The 21,012-nt window shown below is 28.9% G+C and overlaps 1 protein-coding gene across 1 annotated transcript; it reads left to right on the forward strand.

Moving 5' to 3' along the window:
• Window positions 1-13,508: 13,508 nt before the first annotated feature.
• Window positions 13,509-14,325, forward strand: LOC126553871 (uncharacterized). The gene is made up of 3 exons (XM_050208984.1): window positions 13,509-13,590; window positions 13,692-13,946; window positions 14,030-14,325. The coding sequence occupies exons 1-3, from the start codon at window positions 13,509-13,511 to the stop codon at window positions 14,323-14,325; spliced, it is 633 nt and encodes a 210-aa protein (XP_050064941.1).
• The last annotated feature ends 6,687 nt before the right edge of the window (window positions 14,326-21,012 follow it).

Consider the following 21,012-nt stretch of genomic DNA (forward strand, 5'->3'; position numbering starts at 1 on the left):
CTTTTTTTTTTTTTTGTTTTGGATGTATAATAATTATATTTAATGTGTTGTTTACTACTGTATGAGTAACGACATCTGTCGAGGACGACAGAGCGCCAGGATGGTCGCCTGTAAACTCCCCTAGATGTCAGGACGGTCGGCGGAGGTGTTCGCCCCCTTCCTGTCATCTAGTGTCAGTACTGGCCGAGTGGCGGAGACTCGTGGATGTTAAGCTAGCGAATAGTTGCGTTGTTGTTGAAAGTTTAAGTTATAAAATATATTATATTTGGAGAAGTTAACACTTGTTTTACAATGTGTTTTTTAGAATTTTTTAATATGATTGGCCAAGCACATGTATTATTTTTTTTTTTATACCATGTTTCAGGCACCGCCTCTACAGCATTGTCATTAACAAAATGAACAACTACCCCCATGATTTGAAATCCAAATAATCTAAATAATATTAATATCAAATAAATAATAACTAAATAATTTACAAGTAGTAGCATTTAAAAACCTCTGATACTAGACAACAAATTGACACGGTACGCAACGGCTGCCAGTACAAAGTACAGGCATCGCAGCGACCGGTCTGCACCTTTATCAACCGCCATCACGGACGACGACAAGACGGTTCTGTCGACTCTCCCACCAACGCCCCAAAGGCTAGGCAGGACGGGAAGACAGGTCGTGCCGAACGAGTACTGGCCGCCGGCGGTCGGGCTCTCTTGGCTCTTGCGTTAACCGTCGAACAGCGTAGACCAAAAGTTTCGACCACCCACCGAAACGGTACAGCCACGTTATTGGCTTTGTTTCCTTTTTTTTTGTTTTCTCTTGTTTTTTTGTGTTTTTAATAAAACAAACCCCCCACACGTCCGTGTACCAGAAATCGTGTGTTAGTTTTTCTTTTTCCTTTTTCGCATTGTGTTCTGTCCTGCATAGAACCGGGACCGGTGAACCGCGGTCACCAACAACAGTACGACCGTCGTCACCGCGTCAAAATTAGGTAGGTAATTACTTAGTATGTAGGTACATAAATATTTTTATGCTATATAAGTATATGAATTAATGATTAACAATATTTGTCTTAAGCTGAATACAATTTAAATTAATACTATTTTAATAAAAATATAATAGTATTTTATAATTTGTCTTAAAATTAAAAATTATAATATTACACAAAATAATAATTAACACATTTTATAACAAAAAAAATAGTATTTACAGAATATATATATAACTAGGTAGGTATTTACAAATTACAATGATGTGTGGAGTATTGGCATTGCAACTAATATATTATCATGTTTAATGATCATCATTTTTTTTTTTTATTTCCAAATAGTCCCAGCAGTTTATCACATTACTAAGTGCATCAACAGTATAAATATCAAAAATTGAAGAATCTGCAGGATTATCATATAAAGCCATTTTCTTTTCAAATGTTTTTCCAATTAATTTAATACTATGATCTGTTTTTATAATATTCAAACATTGAACAATCTCACAGTCATTATGTAACTATTCTTAACAACTGTAGTATCAATTTTAAATTTATCGAAAATAATTTTTTTAAACTGTATTCCTTTAATATTGTCAACTAATGGTCCATTTTTATGTTTTTTAGTCATAATTGATAGTACTATAGATACATTTGGTAAAGTCACAGGCAATTCATACATTTCTTTATATCTATTTATTAATTGTTCAAGTGGTTTCTCATGTTTCCTAACTTTACTTTTTAATTCCTTCATAAAATTTTCAAACGGAAACACACTGCAATTGTCTAGAGGGCCAAAGTGTTCATAGTCATCTGTTAAATGTAAAAGGCAATGGATATTTTGTGAAATATTTTGACGGCCATAAATTATTTCAAATGACTTAACAAAGTAATTCAGTAATTCTTTAGCATAATTTAAATAACAAGAATAATCAGGACTAATTAATATAATTATTGCCACATGTAAAGCCATAAAGTTTGTTTATGAATCTTCAGTAATAATATTTTTAAGCACAATAGGTCCAATATAAAGTATAAAAAATCTTAATTCACTAGCTTTATACCTTCCAAAATCTTGTATTACTCTAGTTTTTCTAGGAAAATCAGAGGGAATGCATGATTTAATGTTCAATAGTGAAGAACTTAACGCATTTATCCTACGGCCGGGGATGCGAACTTGTACTGGACCTGTATGCAACCAAAGTAAAATCAATTTTTTTACAACTCCAAGTGCCACTAGATGCATATAATCGAGTGGAAACATTTTAACAATATCTATACCAGGTATTTCTATAAGTCTTATAAAGTATCTCCAATATGGTGTTCCTCGTATATTTTTTTTACATATGTTTCATGTGTTCTTTTAAGAGAAAAATTACAATAAGGATAACAGACACGGTTTTTATAGTATTCGCCTACTTGGATACAACGAGTACATGAAGAAAATCCTGAATGGCCTTTTAATTGTAATATAAATGCTTTAGCAGGACTGTCACAAATGAACCCACTTATTGATACTTTTTTTGTACAATTATTTAAAACAATACCGTTTACTATAAGATTTTTTATTTCTGATATAAAATCATCTAGGAAAATATTACTGTTTTTTGGCTTAGAATAACCAGGGTAAATACCAACAGGGAAAACAATTTTAGTTGTATTTTCAATATAAGCTAAAATGGGCCACAATTGACTATTACTGCTTTTTGCAATAGGCAATCCGTCAATACCAATCATAAGTTTTATTTCTAACAAATTATATAAAGATGCATGTCTAATAATTCCTTCTTTTAACCCAAAATGATAATAATAACCAATAAGAATTAGCAAAATAAGTCAATGTCTACGGTAAATTTCAAATTCACAGCAATAAACTAACATAACAAGTTATACCAAGTTTTATTGTTTTACCAACAGGCAACAATATAAAAACCACGAGATGGCAAATTATTGTATTTTACCCACCGTAGTAAAATAAAAAAAATGATATAACTTTGAAACTTAAGTGTTAGAAATTATAAGCTTGCGTAAACATCTCGCGGGGTCCGCAATCCACCACGTGTGGATTGCCTACATGATAATATACTGCTCGCATAATCATAAGAGAGTCTCACGGCAACGGCAAGCAGAATGACTATAACATTATGACTTGAGTAACTCACTGACTAATAAACGTAGAGCCTGAACAATGATAGATCGATGCTTAAAATCGTACCAAAAATTTAGTGTGCAATAAGAAAGCATTTTACAAAATTCGCATATTAAAGTGGTGGTTTTACAAGATTTTTGAGAATCAAAACGGTCAATGAAAATGTCTAAGTTTTGAACACCGTTAAACCAAATATTAAATAACAAATTAATCAAAATTCGAATCATATTATATAGAATTGGCATTTTTAACGGGCAACGAAGTGCACGGAGCCAGCTAGTGATATTATTTAATAACAATTTATATGTTTATTGTTTATATATATTCTATGTGTAATTATCTAATAACGCGATTACAAACATTTCAGTTGTAGACTTTTATTTTATTATATTATATTATTTTAATATTAAAATAATATAAAGTTTTAAAGCATACCTTACCCTTTTCGTACTGCATTTGCTGATTATTCAGCGCTGATGTAACTTCTCTGGTGCAGTTGCTGATTGAAGCCTGACTTAATTCAGAGTACCTACATACGCCTATATCGTTCTGATAGCTTCCTGACGCAAAAAATCGAATAGCAGTCAATACCTATATTATAATTGTTATTGTGGTAAATTCAGTTTATGTACCTATATGCTATAAAAATATGAATTAACAAACTTTTCGTTCAATTGTTATGCCTCTTGATGTTGCTGGAGGTTCAATGTAAGGATATACCATTTTAAGTACCTGTTTCATTAATTCTTTCGATAGTCGATATGTCATCTTTTTTTTCAGAAAATTCTATATAATTTTTAAAACATTAAATTTACTTAAATTTTCAATACCCACGCAGGCGCGGATCCAGCCCGAGATTAGGGAGGGGGCGAATATTTTACATACAAAATAAAATATCTAGTAAAATATAATATGTGGGCAAGCGCACATATTTGTGTTCAAAAATAACTTACACGAAACAGTTATCGTTAATACAACTTTTTAATCAATTGATAAATTCCAAATAGTGAACTTAAAACTAAAACATGAGCCATGAATATAAATATTAAAAAGATAAAAAACATACATAGTCACTAAATTTAAATTACAAAATCAAGTCTTCTATTAGATTTTGCAAATACATCAATCACATCCTCAGAGTTTATTGTTATATCACGATGAGCATGTAGTAAAGCCAGTCCATTCAATCGATCTTCCGAAATTCTTGTTCTCATCCATGTCTTTATCCGCCTCAGAGATGAAAAATTGCGTTCTGCTGATGCAGTGGTCGCTGGTAATGTCACAAGTAAATTTAATAGAATATTGATTTCAGGAAAACAGTCGTAGTCACAACGTTTTAAAGCATCAATATGAGTCACAGGTAGTTGCTTTTCGTTGAGCCAATATTCGTGCCAAAGGGTTAATTCTCCAGTTATGCGTTTTTCAAATATATCATGAGATATATTTAAATAATTTGATACTACATCACCAAATTGATTAACCACGTTTAAAATCTTATTTTCTATTTTAGTCTTATCGTTAAAAATATCTTTTTTCTCAATTATATTTGGCAGGACTACATCAAGATCATATACTGATAGTGAAGCTTCGTCAAATCTTGATTCTAAATCAGCTAATAATTCATCCAAAAAAGGAATAAAAAGGACAATTTTATAGTATTTTTCAGCTGTTTCTACTTGAGGATTTTCTCTATTTTTCATCGAGCTTGTTAATCTTGGCATATTTATGTCTGATAGTCCTAAATTGACTAGCTTTTGTTTTGTGTTTTCAAATATTTTATTGAAACATTCATCACTGTTCAAACGCTTCTTTTTCAAAACGGAAATTACAGATTTAATTAATGTCGTAGCTGATAATTTATCTTGACTTTTAGATTGTAACAATTTAGCAATTGGTGATGTTATTATAAACATTTCAGAAACAATATTTAGCGTTAAAAGAAACTCAGGAGTAGTTACTGACTTAGATAAACAAGATGCCTTAGATGCGGTGCTAATATCATCCCAGTCTGATATTTCATCTAAAGCATCAATTATTGAACCTAGTCCTGAAGAGAACTGTAATATACAATCGTGTTTTTCTACCCACCTAGTTTCACATAAAGATTGCAATGAGGAATTCAAAGTTTTTTTCAAAACAAAATTTTTTTTAGCTGAAGAACTGAAAAAATGTATAACTTCTTTTATCAAACCAAAAGCGTTTCTTATGAATTTGATTTTACATCCTTTCATAATCGATAAATTTAGCGCATGACTATAACATGAACATTTTATTGCGTTTTTCATTTTTACTCTTAACATATTTACAGCTCCACATTTTTCTGATAGCATGACAGAACAACCGTCTGTTGCTATTCCAACACATTTATCAAGAGGTAAACCAAATTTATCTAAAATATTTATTACTGATTTACTAATTAATTCACCGGTGATTTTTGGTTCAACTTCTCTTCCAGTATTACTATAATTATCCTGGTGGCAATCTAAAAAACCAATAAAATCCTCAAATACTTCATTTTCATAAACATACCGAATAACTGTAACTAGTTGAGAAATTTTTGACAAATCGGTTGTTTCATCGAAAATAACGCTGTAACACTTAGATTGTTTCACTCTGTCTAAAACTTTTTTCAAAATCAAATTTCCCATGATAAATATTAGTTCATTTTGTGTAGTTTTACTTATATATGTAGCTCTAGATTGAGTAGTTAAAAGATGATTTTTTAAAGTTTCGTCTCCAGCTGATATTCTGAAATTTAACAACTCTCTGAAATTTCCTTTATTTTCCGACGGAGTATCAGAATCGTCAAATAAACTACCATCATCACGATGCCCCCTAATAGCAATATTCTGTCGACCAAGAAATGCTATGGTTTCAATAATAGGGTTTAATCTAGCCCTATTTTCTAGAACTTGTTGATGACGTGCACTATTAAGTATATTAATTACTTCATTTTTAGGATTGTAATAATTATTTAAAAATGCTTTTCCATCTTGAATGGAGTTCTTATGATAAATATTTTTATTATGTGTTTCGAGGTACCCATCTTTCCCAAGTAATTTTGCGAATTTGATTAAAGGATTAGATACAAGACATTTTAAGGGCATTACGTTATTTGACCCAGTGCCAGTTTTCGTGTGATTAAAAATTGCACAGTAAATACAAAATAAACCTCCTTCTGATTTTGATAAAACAAGCCATTCATATTTATCTAAATGCTCTTTTTTCACATATCTTTTTTCAATACAACCATTTTTTTTATGTGTAGAAAAAGGATAGTTATAACAACTTGGTGGTTTCCAATGATTTTCTAATAATTCTTTTTTTACTAAATCCGTAATAATTGTTTTTGATTTTAAAACAAAGCCTATATCTAGTACATCATAAACATAATTAACGTCTTGTTTTAACTCACGTGGTTGCAGTTCCACACTAATTAAAGTATCTATGATAGAACTATTGTCAACATCGGCAGATATTTTTTCATACTCATTATTTGATGATGATTGATTACCTTTACTTGGTTTACTCGCTACATCATTTTCAATAATTTTGTTGGGGTCACTTTTATTTTTTTTTAAATAATTTAACATGGAATCCGTACTTCTTTTGGACATGGTAATATTATTTGAATTAAATACAGGCGAAGCGTAAACTTAATTGAAAAAATATTCAAAACTTGATAAATAAATCAAGTCGGTAATTAGACGAGACTGTAAAAATTATGAGATAAAATTACGAAAAAATATTTAAGAAAATATCACGACGCGATGATGTTTTGTTCATTACTGATAGCTATTTGCCGTACCGCCCGCACCGTGGTAATGCTATGGCGTTGTCCATCGACTATCGTTATCGCTAATTCCAAGAATAGCTCTGAACGTATTACGTCAACATACCTAATTCTTATTATTATTATTTAGTATTTGAAATAAAACTATACTATAACTTTACAAGATTACAACTGTATATTATAAGAATAATACATAAATATAATATATTTATGTATACAATGATTGTCGTGATCGCCGTCATCGACAGTTTTCTGGGAAAAAATAACGATTACTTGTTAAAAATGAACGAAAATAAAATCCGAATCCATCGTTGAAAAGAAGACGTTTCACTGAATAACCACGTATATAAACGGAAGAATTGCTCTGATAACCGAGTAAATTATAAGGCCAAAAATAAGCCTATACAAATTGACAATTGTCTACTACCCGTCGACTGCGGCACTTAACGTATTAAAATTAGTTTTAAATCTTTTTACTGGGCATTTTTCCTAAACAAAACACAGTTTACGGGGGGGGCGGCCGCCCCCTCCACCCCCTACTGAATCCGCACCTGGCTGTAATTTACATTTAATATAATTTACCTATGAAAAAATAAACAAGGTAAATTACTTACGTTGGTTCAACAGCTACAATGTCCTCAAAAACTTTTCCAAAAAAGTTTTCCATAGGTTTTTCTTCAAGTAGTTATAGAGAAAACTCGAAGCATCATCATAGAAAAAATTTTAAGTGCGTTGAATTTTAAATTTTTACGAAATCGTGTAACGATAACGATTTATCCTCGAACGATTATAAATATTTGTTATTATTCAAAAAGTATAAGTTGTAGATACTTGAAAATTTTACCAGTTATTTAGATTGGCATTGCCTTTACATTCAAAATATTTGAGTTTTTTTGAGTTATTTATAGACAACTGAAATTTTCAATTTTTCTGAAAATTTTTTTTTGAAGTGTCGATAAAAATTTTTTGGCCCAATCAAAATATATATATGTACATAACTAAGTGTTATTCACACATTTGATTTTTATATTAAGTATTCTAAAATTAATGGTTTTAGGTTGGATAAGATGAAAAAGGTATTTTGTAATCGAACAAAAAAAAGAAAAGTGCAAAGGGAGTTGGATGCTTTAGGTGATTGGTATGTAGGTTGTTTACCAGATGTTTCAAATAGTACTCATGCCATTTTACCTGTATAAGAAACATTACCTAATCCTATACAACTTCTATTTCAAGTACTGTTAATAGTCTATTAAACACTGTTGGTTCTGATATAGACCAGTCTGATCAGCAAATAGTAAAACATAATAATATTCTAATTTCAAATCTAGCTATTGAAAATGTACCTATTAGAATCCAGCAATGATGAATTTATAAATATTTACAAAAGTAAATATAATAAACAAGAAGATATTTTACAATCATTGGCTCATTGGGCTGTAGATTACAATGTCCCTCAAAATACAATTAATAAACTATTAGAAATTTTGAAGTATAAAGCTAAACTTTCATTTATACCTAAAGATAGTCGAACACTTCTTCATTCTAACTCTACAAAATTATTAAATTTAAAAAAAGTAGACCCAGATGGTTTATATTATAATTTTGACTTACGTAATGGAATACTAAGGTTTTCAACAATTTTACCTTTGTAAGAGTGTATTCAAATTGCAATTGGGATTGATGGGTTACCAATATTGAAAAGCAGCTCCAGTCAATTTTAGCCTATTTTAGCCTATATTATGCCCTATCATAAATATGTTTTTCCTGTTGGAATATTTCATGGCCATAAAAAACCATCAGATAGTAATAATTATCTTTCTGATTTTATTGCTGAAGTGTTAGAACTAAGTAGGAGTAGATTGTGGGTGACCATTAAGCTTAAAAAAATTGAAATTAAAATTATTTGTTGTGATATTCCCCTGCCAAAGCCTTTATATTAAGAGTAAAAGGACATTCAGGTTACTTTTCTTGCACTAAATGTTCACATGAAGGTAAATATTACCTAAATAATGTTTGTTTTCCCTACAAGGAAAAGGCAATGAAAAAAGAAGTCATGAAGATTATATTTTGATGAAAAATTAGCAATATCATGTCTTGCATTACGTACATGTCCCCAACCCCACCCATTCTGAAATTTGAAATTTTTTTCAACTCAACATTTAGCAGTCAATTAGCAACAATTTGCAAGACTGGTTTCACAATTTGCAAGCCATTAGTTGAATCATAAAATAAAAAAAACTAAGGGTGGGGCTGGAGACATGTGTCTCCAGCCCCACCCATCTCATCGAAAACACTTTTTTTAATTTTTCTTGAACCATCATTTAGCAGCCAATTAGCAACGATTTGCAAGGTAGTTGTCGAAATTTGCAAACCAATATTTCGTCTGTTATAAGCATTTCAGAAATTTGCACATGTCCCCAGCCCCACACCGTACCGATATAATGCGATTTTCGAGTTGCGATTCATGTCAACATTTAGCAGCCAATTAGCAACGATTTGCAAGGTAGTTGTCGACATTTGCAAACCAATATTTCGTCTGTATAAGCATTTCAGAAATTTGCACATGTCCCCAGCCCCACACCGTACCGATATAATGCGATTTTCGAGTTGCGATTCATGTCAACATTTAGCAGCCAATTAGCAACGATTTGCAAGGTAGTTGTCGACATTTGCAAACCAATATTTCGTCTGTTATAAGCATTTCAGAAATTTGCACATGTCCCCAGCCCCACACCGTACCGATATAATGCGATTTTCGAGTTGCGATTCATGTCAACATTTAGCAGCCAATTAGCAACGATTTGCAAGGTAGTTGTCGACATTTGCAAACCAATATTTCGTCTGTTATAAGCATTTCAGAAATTTGCACATGTCCCCAGCCCCACACCGTACCGATATAATGCGATTTTCGAGTTGCGATTCATGTCAACATTTAGCAGCCAATTAGCAACGATTTACAAGGTAGTTGTCGCAATTTGCAAACCAATATATTAGATAATACGCTTAGATCGTTATTTTTTTTACTTCCTGTTGGTTTTAATTATAAATATTATTAAGAGTCTATCTATAAATCAATTAAGATTTAATAAACGTTTTCATGATTATATTATTCAGACAACCTTGTTTTTTTTGTATTGTATGTAGATATACCAATCAAATAATATTTCATTTCTTAATCTAAATACGTATGTCGTATATATTTTTAAGTTACCTATACGTTTATTATAAATTTATAACCATAATAATTATTTATTAATGTCGTACTCGTACACTACTGTATAAGTACGCCTTGTGTGTAATCAAATGTTATTTTGGTAAATGTTGTTTCTTTTACTGATTCTAAAAATAAAATATTGCCATAAACGGACTAGATAATAATAACTGCTATATATATATATTACTGTTATCAATATTAATTATATATCGATGTTTGTAGAATAATCATTTTGTTGAAACAATCACTTTAGAGTTATCAGTGATGTTTTCGATTTTTTGTAAACAATTATTTAGGAATTGTCACTTGTGATTAATTCGTTTTCGTCCGTTTTAATTCCGTTTTAAGTCCGTTTTAATTCCGTTCAGTGATTACAAGAATATTTTTTTCTTGCAATTATATTTTAATTTTAATTATCTGTGCGGTGTGCATATTTTGTGCAACATGAAAGGACGAAAGCCAGCTATTCCTCCTCATGTTGTTGTAGAAACAGTGCTCCAGTTCAAAGACAGAGTCGTCATTACCGACAATGGTGAAAAAAGTAAGTGAAAAGTATTATTTTAAATAATTTAATTTACTATACTCGTACGTACTACATACCTCACTAGTAATTAATTTTGTTTTCCTATTTGGTTTGTTTTTTTTTTAATTAATTAATTAAAATCAAACGTAGTAGCGCAAATAAGAAACCAAAATATTATGTACAAATTTACTAAACAAAATATATGAATATTGATTACCCGTTGGCTGTTACTTGTTATATAGTTTATATATTATTTGACATCAGACCGTACGTAGGGAGAGCTCATCGAAAATAATAAATATTTGTGTGTGTAGTGTAGGTACACTGTACAGTGTTGTACACTATTTGAAATAAATTGAATTTATTTTTGTATTTGAAGATTATTTCAAATATTTTATAATAGATAGTATTTGGATGGTATTTTAAATACTTAATAAAAGTATTTTTTACAACACTGGACTAGTGTACTAGTGTGTGTCACATAGGCGGAGATTGGGGGGTGCTTGGGGGGGCTTAGCCCCCCCAAAATTATCAAACATTTTTCATAGTATATAATATTAAAATAGGTACTTATTTTACAACGATTAACAAAATCTTGGAACTTTACAAAATATTTTTTTTCCCGAAATGTTGTCAAAATAATTGTCAATATATTAATAATTATTATATCATATTATACCTAATCGTCATCGGTACGCACCGGCTGACCGTCGCGATGTATTGTTGCATTATCGCAATGACAAAAATAGAAATTTCCAATAATCAGACTGATGAACATTATTAAATATTAATGTGCCGATTGCTTTTTCGACCGTTTTGTCTTTCGTTTTGCGTGTTGCGTTGTTCACTGTTGTTATAAATCGTAATTTCGGTCGAATACTCGAGTGTAATATTATATTGTAAATACACGGCTACACGTGTCACGTTGTACTTTTCGTTGTTGTTATATACCTATTTGTATTTTGTAAAACTGTGTATAACTTTGTATAACTGTGTATTACTGTAACCTGTAGTACTTCAGTAATTTTATAAGTGTTTTATTTATTTATTAAAATGTCGAAATATTTTGAATTATTTAATATTAAAAAAAAACCTAAAGAAATTGTAAAATCTGAAAACGTGTTGCCGGAAATTCCTGAAAAAACTACAGTACACTCCGACGGCAACTCATCATCGAATATTGATTTTGATTCTCCGCGGCTTCAAATTAGTGATGTAAATGATTTGGGTAATATTAACTCTGGTCCATCACGTCCAATTATGAAGGTAGATATTATGTATTTGAGATAAATATTAGCAATATTGCTTAGGTAGCTTATTTTTTATTAAAGTTATTAGCATGCAAAAATGTATGGAGTGACTATAGTGACTACTACTTTTAAATTATGTTCCAGTCTTATCCAATGACAAAATTTGGTCAACAAAACCGTAGTTTTAATGCATCATATTACGAATACTTTGAATGGCTTGAATATAGTATCATCAATGACGCTTTGTACTGTTTTGCTTGTCGTATTTATGGTTCTGGGAACAATACTGAAGATACATTCACCAAAATTGGTTTTAAAAAATGGAATAAAGTAAACATTTTAACAATTAAACAATCTTATTGAATACATTTGTTTTATTTATTATGTTTAAATTTAATACAGCTAAGTGGTTCAAGAGGATCTAAAAAAGGCCATCAAAGTAGACTTCATTCTCATGCAACAACAAAATATCATCTGACTAATATGGAAAAATGGCAGTCACATAAAGACATTGAAAAAACTGGTAGTGTAATGTCACAAGTTTCTTCTCAACATAAGCTACTTATTGAAAGTAATCGTAGATATATAAGAACTTTGTGTGAAGTGACACTGTTTCTGTGCAGACAAGGCCTAGCATTTAGAGGCCATAATGAAGCTCCCAGCTCCATGAATCAAGGTATGAAGTGGAAAGTAATTTTTTTTATTAATAATTAAATTAAATTTATAATTGTATTTAGGAAATTTTAAAGAAGCCTGTAATATGATATCTAAATTATATCCTGAATTTGCCCAGAAATATAAAGAGAAAACAAATTATACTAGCCATGGAGTTCAAGATGAGCTTATTAATATTTGTGCAGGTTTATCAATTGATACCATAATACAAGAAGTTGAAGATGTGGGCATATTTGGAATAATGTGCGATGAAGCTAGGTAATAAATTAAAAATTTTATTTGGAAATTTGATTAATTAAAATTTAATTTGAATTTTTAAGGTGTTTTAAAGATGAGCAAATGGCTTTATGTTTGAGATACTGCAAAGGGTTAGAAATCAAAGAAAGATTAATTGGTTTCATTGATTGTTCATATAAACAAGATGCAGAGACTTTAAGTAAAACTATGTTAGATTACCTCAAGCAATGTAATTTAAACCCTCAATTGGCAATTGTAGCCCAGTCGTACGATGGGGCCAGCGTTATGTCTGGACGATTTAATGGTGTCCAAGCAAAGATTAAAGAAAAACATCCGTATGCGATTTTTACACACTGCATGGCACACAAAGTTAATTTAGTAGTTCTAGACATGTGTAAAATAGTAAAGGTATGAATTAATTATTTTAAATTGCTTTTTTATATTTTTATTTTTAAATAAATGTGTTTTGTTTTAAAATAAAAACCAATTTAATAATATTTAAAATATTAAATTACAGGAAACCAGAAACGTTTTTAACACATTAGAGGCCATTCATATTCACTTTTCATATCCGACTAATAATAAAAAATTAATCGATATTCAAAATAAGTTGGGTGTTAAAAAAAAGTCAATTACAAGGTTAAGCAACACCAGGTGGAATTGCCGTTACAGAAATTGTGAAGCTGTAATGTCAAGTTTTAAAGCAATAGTAGATACATTAATAAATGAGATTGAAAATGAATCTGATAAAGATGTAAATGAAGCAATAGGTAAATATTTTGATTATTGTATTTAATGTTTTAATATATAGATTATTGATACATTTTGTTAATTTGAAGTTAATGTGTACCTCTTCATTATTATTTTTCAGGAATTTTAACCAATATGAGGAAAGGACAATTTTATGTATATTTGTTTCTTTTACATAAATTTTTAACAATAATTAATATTTTAACATGCAAATTGCAAGAAAAATCTTCAACTCTTGGAAATTCAGCAGTTATTATTAAATCTATAATCAAATCCTTAGAGGATTATAAAACCATTGAATGTTTTGCTGAAATTTGGTCGGATATAAATAAATTTGCAACAGCCAATAATATATCTATTGAAAATCCATTCCAAGGTATACTTTAATTGATTGATTATTTAACTACGTTATTAATAAAAATGATTAATGTATTAATTATATTTTAATTTAAAATTTAGGAAATAAAAGAAAAAGGAAAGAACCAAATGATCTTAAAAATTTCATTGTCACTGCTAGCACTAGTGCACAGTACACAGAATCTACACAAAGTAACGTACAGACAACTGAAGATTTCTACAGAATAAATGCGTACTATGTGATTATTGACACACTAGTTACAAAGTTGAAAGAAAGATTTTCGAATGATAGTTTACAAATGGGCATATCTGTTGATAATTTTTTTCAACTAAAATTTGAAGAAAGTCAATTTTTTATTGATCATTATCAAGTAAATCTTCAGTTTTTAGTTTTATGATAAAAATCATTAGTACATTTTAACTGTTTTCAGGGATTATTAAATTTTTCCAAGTCCAATATTCAATCAGAGATGACCGTAGCTAAAAACAGCATCTTGCAATCAGGAAATGAAATAAATTATAATACAATGAAACAAAATATTTCTAAAAATGTGTTTCCCAACTTATACAAGCTACTACAGATAGCCATAACTATTCCAATCAGCTCGGCTACATGTGAGAGAAGCTTTTCTGCAATGCGCAAAGTCAAGACATGGCTACGCACGAGTATGCTGCAAGAAAAATTCAATAACTCTTCAATATTGTACATTGAAAAAGATATCAATATCAATATTGAGAAAGTCATTGATATATTTGCTAATAAAAATAGATTTATTGTATTAAAATAATAAAATATTTATTATATTATAAATTAATAATTTTTAAAGTGCATTATATTATTATATAGTTAGTAATTCATATTTAGTAGTTGTGTAATAAAGTAATTTAGTAGTTGATGTGTACTGAAGAGTGAAGGTATGATAGATAATAGAGTGGGGGTGTGGGGGCGAAGCCCCCACGGCTTACTTTGCTAAGCAACATTTAAGCCCCCCCTCAAATTTGATCAAATCTCCGCCTATGGTGTGTCAAGCAATTGTGTCTTTTTAATTTACGCCACATTGAGATATTGTCGCCTTACAGGTCCGAACGGGTTTTATCGCCTCGGTGTTTCTAACGAATCTAGACGGAATTATCTATTTATATGAATTTATTTATAAATGGGTTAGGTTATTCAATGAACATAGATTTTTTATTAAGTTTTTATTATTTATATTTCTATTTCTATATTTTCAATCAAGGTTTTTTTTTATCAAATATACATTTTTTTCATAATTTGTATTTAAATACAAAAAAGCCAAGTAGAATAAAAATTGTGGTTGACAAAAAATCTGTTAAAGAAATCGACAAAAATCAATTTTTTTTAAAATGTACGAATTATTTTTTATCAAAAATCGATTTTTTTTATTAATTTTTCCCAATATACATATTAGATTCTGAACGAAGTGATGAATGTATTGATTTTACAATGATGTGTGTTTTTTTTTTTTTTTTTGTTTTTTTTGTTTCTGTGTACAGCATAACTAGTCGAATTAATGCTCCAATTTCAAATAATGGGGGTGGTTTCCGATGTAAAAGTGAATATCCTTATTATAGAGGTAAAAAGTTAACATTTTCCAACAGTTTTCAAAAAATCGAGAAAAACAAAAAAAAAATTACGGAAAAACGGCAATTTTTACGCAAAACCAGTTTTCGACCAAATCGATTTTTTTTTTATGGTTGTAATTCAAAAACTAATCACTGAAAATACTTGAAATTTTCACCAAATGTTAATGTCAGTGGTATCCGTATATAGTTAAATTTTCAAAAATTTTTGACTTTTTTTGAGTTATTTATAGACCACTGAAATTTTCGATTTTTTTGAGAAATTTTTTTTAAAGTGTCGATAAAAAATTTTTGGATGACCAAAAAGTTTTGAAAATTTAATACAAGGTTCCTTATGAGTTGTTTTTAATGTAGCTAAGAAAAATTAAAAATCGTTAGTCACAATTTTTTTTTATAAGCGTTTTTAGTTCAAATTTTTACGAAATCTGTCGAAAACGCGAAAATTTGCAAGTAATTTTAAAGTTGAAAAATCATAAAATTTTTTTCTTTTATAACTAAGTTTTGAAAATTTGGTACAAGGTTCTCCATAAATTTTTCTTCAAATATCTGTAAAAAAAACTCTACCGAATTCAGACAAAAAATTTTTATGAGTGTTTGAAATTTAAATTTTTATAAAACCGCGTTAAATAACAGTTTATCCTCAAACGATTTTAAATATTTGTTATTATTCAAAAAGTATAAGTCGTAGATACTTGAAAATTTTACCAGTTATTAAAATTCGCGTTTTCTTTACGTGATTTAATTTTCAAAATATTTTGACTTTTTTTGAGCTATTTATAGACAACTGAAATTTTCAATTTTTCTGAAAATTTTTTTTTTATGTGTCGATAAAATATTTCTAGCCCTATCAAAATACTTGAAAATTTAATGCAAAGTTCCTCATAAGTTATTATTATAGTGATTAAAAAATTATAAGAATACATAGCACAATTTTTTTTTATTAGCATTTGAAGTTCAAATATTAACAAAAATTCGTTAAAACTATGAATACTTGGAAATTATTTTGTAGATATATTTCATAAATATTTTTGTATAAGTAGCTAAGAGTTGAAAATTTAATACAAGGTTTTTCATTAGTTTAGCTTACAATTATTATAAAAGAACTTAAATTTTGTTGTATTCAGGCCATTAAAACATAAACCACCTTTTTCACCAACCACTATAAATTATATCCTAGGCTGACAAATCATCTTCGTTCAGAATCGTTTTTTGTATACAATGATAACTATCATTTGATTCAAATTTAACACTCCTATAATATATAATAATGATCCATACGGCACCTAATGTACAGCAGAGCGGTACTCACTTGCCCGCTTTTTTTTATTGATTTTGTATGAACCATCATTTTTTATGATTGTAAATTAATAGTTTTTAAAAAAAAATGTTCGATTAATATTTTTTAATAAATACTAATTTATTAAACTAGATTTTTTAAATTATGAATTTTTGGCCATTTAGATTTTAATTCAATTTCCATTTTTTTTTTTTTTTATAAATTTTGTGATTTTCATTACATATTTTTTATTGTAATTTTATAATACAGAATTTTTTAAGATTTCAATGTAAAGATTTTTTATAAAATATGTTTTTAATTAAATTCTTAAAAAAATTCTATTCGATAAAAATCAATAAGAAACTTATAATTAAATATAAAATCATTAAAACATATCTATATTTCTTACATTTCACGCATTTCAAAATTCGTACATTTTAAAAAATGGTAATTGAATAAAATCTATTGTATCAAAAAATTCATAATTTAAAAAACCATAGTTGAGAAAATACTAATAAAATTTCTGTTTGAAGAAAAAATGTGTATTAAATAAAAAATCAATATTTGATAAAACTATTTAAATTAAAAAAAATTCAGTATTTAATTAAAAATCTGTATAAAGTAAAAAATGTATACTTGATGAAAAGATCTATATTAAAAAAAAAATCTGTAATAAAAAATGTATATTTAATAAAAATATCTATATTACCTAATAAAAACTAAAAATTAAAATGACTAAAGATATATGTATATTAAACATAATAATTGAAATGATTCAAAATTAATTTGTAATGTTCGATTTAATAAACGTTCGCATAGAAATTCCAAAAAGGGTCATACAAATTCATACAAATGACGTATAATTATATTTGGATAAAAATTTTCGAAATTTTCTTTGTATTGGGGGTTGGGGACACGTACATGATAAAATAGTCATTCAGTGTAAATTTCAAAAATTTAATGTATTTTTTTGAATTACAGCAAAATAAGGAAATCGAAAGAATAACCAATGTTGTAAAAAATTTAACTTAAAACACTTAAACAGTTTGATTTGACTTTCTGGTGTGCATTTTTTTTTTTTTTTTTGATAAAAGTATACAAACTTTTAAGAAATCATTTATTAAATTTTAAAATCATAGATATAAAAAGTAAAATTGTATGAATTAAAAATAGTTTTTAAATTTTCGCGATTTTTACGTATTTTGTCAAAATTTGAAGTTAAACGCTCATAAAAAATTATTTTTGATTTACGATTAACTTTTTTTTTAATGTAAATTAATAAAAACTTACCAAGAACCTTGTATTAATTTCTTAAGTGTTTTGACCTAGCCAAAATTATTTTATCGAAAATGTCGTATGGGTATAATTATTAGTTCAACATGAGTCAAAATATTTTGAAAATGTTATTAAATTAAGACTTTATTTCCTACATTTATTTTAAGGAATTGCTGCACCTTCAGACATTGTTTGGTCCGATATAAGTTCTTATTTGAATGATGCCATGAGTAAAATGGACATTTATACTCTAGTTTTTAAAGGACGACATCAAATAAAAGAAAAGCTTGGATTGGTAATTAAAAATGTTACTGTAGAAACACCTGAGGTATGGGAACCTCATGTTACTAACTATGAGTCCGGTTTGTACCTATTTATTTTAAGCAAATATTATATTCAATCCATCTGTACAAATTGTTATAATAATATTAATTTATATTTGTTTATTAGATACTTCTTTTAGTACAAGTGATGAAGAAAATTTACCAAAAAAAAAAAATAGTTTTTACATTTTCTCCCGAAGAATGGAAAGAAATACAACCACGAGAATACGTTTATAGAATGAACGATAAAAATCGACCGCTATCAAGTTCCAAATCTTACATGGCTTTACCTAAAAACTCATGGAGTCCTGTGCTTGCTGAGCATTTTTGGATTCACACTCAGCTTCCTTGTACCTTGTCTTTTCGTAGAGCAAAAGTTAATCCTAGCGGAACAACTATATTAATGTTGTTGGTCGATGTACATCATGCAATTCGAAATTTTCAGGATTTGTAAGGGATATGCCACTAGAAAATTCAAGGTACATATAGTTACAATTAAATAGTATGAAGTAATAGAGTTAGTACCTACCTATAATGGAGTTTTTTATATTATGGTTCTAATTAGATTTTTATTCAAATTACATTTTTTAGTCAAGTAGTATTTGTTTGTTTAATTTTTTTTTTTTTGTCTTTGACTACCCTTTGTAATTCAAAATACATTTTTTATTAAAATTACACTTAACTATCTCCTGTCCAAATGCTAATAACTTTGGAAAGGATAAATTACTAACGTGCATTAACGAAGCACTAACGAATACAATTTGATTGGACCCGAAATTCGAAATGGGGGTTGCCATCGACATGGACCTATTTTATTAATTATTAATAGACACAACTTTGATTATTATTTTTAGAAATCTAATAAATATATAAATATTGAACTATTTTTTATAACGATTAATTTACTTAATATAATATGCAACGCTTTGACATGGTTGTAAAAATGGGATAGGGGAGAGCTGACAAAAATTTTTGAAGAATTCGTCAAATTATAATTTTGATTTCAAAATTCTAAAAATCACTTTGAAATTATTTGCACTAGTTTAGATAATTTCTATGAAAGAGGGGGTTAACTACATGACCATTATATCCGCTGTTGATCGTTTTACAGCCCTATAAAAAACTTATATAGGTATAATATATAATATATGGAATTAGCTTCATTAATAACCTTGAAAGTGATATTTTCATGTCATATAATTACTTTTAATTATTTAACAGAGTTTTAATGCACTGTTTGTACATCGGTAATTTCAATGAGCCCCATAGTAAATGCAATAAAAAAAGAAGATTGATTGGTCCAGCGAGAGAAAAGGCTTTAACGTCAATTATTGACAACAATATTGCTTGCGAAACTTACAGGGAAAAGGAAGCACATCGTCTAATGAAATTAGGTATGCTTCACTTATTATAATTTATACATTTCTTGAGCTCTATGATTCGTTGTTGTTCCTATCAAAATTCGCATACACACACACACACACACACACACACACACACACACACACACACACACACACACACACACACACAAAATAACATATATTATATTTAAATTAAATACATACAATGCTCCATCAGAATCCAACATTTTATTTATTTGACATTTTGATATGGAATATCAGTAAATCTTGGTTACTCTGTTTGTATTAGGGGACACTGAACCTGCAATAATTCCATCATCGAATTCATTACGACTTTTAAAGTCTCGGAAATTAGCTTCTAATCGTAGAAATGAAGATACGTTTATTTCATTGGCAATAATGATAAAAGAATCTTACTTTAAAAACATTTTACATGATATGGGATATGAACCTTTTTACATTCATTATCATGCTGCTGAACAAATAGCTATTTATAGGAGTTACTGTCAGACCACTAAATATCCTAAGATAGTTATTGATGCAACAGGTTCAGTGGTAAAAAGTTTTTCAAAATGTGGCATAGAAGAAAACAAAACTAAATCCCTTTTATTGTATGAAGCTCTATTATATGATGCTCAAAAACACCAAAATTTTACGGTAACCAATATGATAAGTGAGAGTCATTCAAATATTTCAATATCGAATTGGTTACAAAATTGGTTAAATTGTGATGTTCCGAAACCAAGAGAGGCAGTGTGTGACCATTCTATAGCCCTATTATCAGCTATTGTTAAGAGTTTCACCCAGTACTCAACTCTACAAGACTATCGGAGAGCTTGTGCTGGATTACTTAAGGAGACTGTATTTGACTATCAAGCACTTCCTCGCTGTTTTGTTAGAATCGACGTCGCGCATTTCATCAAAATAGCTAGCAAATGGACACCGTTAAAATCAATCACGCGATTGGCTAGAGAAATGATACTTCGTGCGATTGGGTTGTTAATCAAGTGCAAAACAATGAATGAAATTCGTGTGTTGCTATTATCTTTATTTGTATTGCTGACTAATGAAACAAATGGAACAGATATTGAGAATGGTGAAGAAACTCCCTGCGAACAACAAAAACGTTTTTTAACTGAAGCCACATCAACCGGTTTTGTTGATTTACAAATAGAGTTTGATGATATAGTATCATTAGCTGAAACTGAAGATGATGCTCGAATATTGATAGAAAATGAGTACGAA

The sequence above is a fragment of the Aphis gossypii genome, unplaced genomic scaffold, assembly GCF_020184175.1.
Source record: "Aphis gossypii isolate Hap1 unplaced genomic scaffold, ASM2018417v2 Contig00357, whole genome shotgun sequence".
In the NCBI taxonomy this organism is placed as follows: Eukaryota; Metazoa; Arthropoda; class Insecta; order Hemiptera; family Aphididae; genus Aphis; species Aphis gossypii.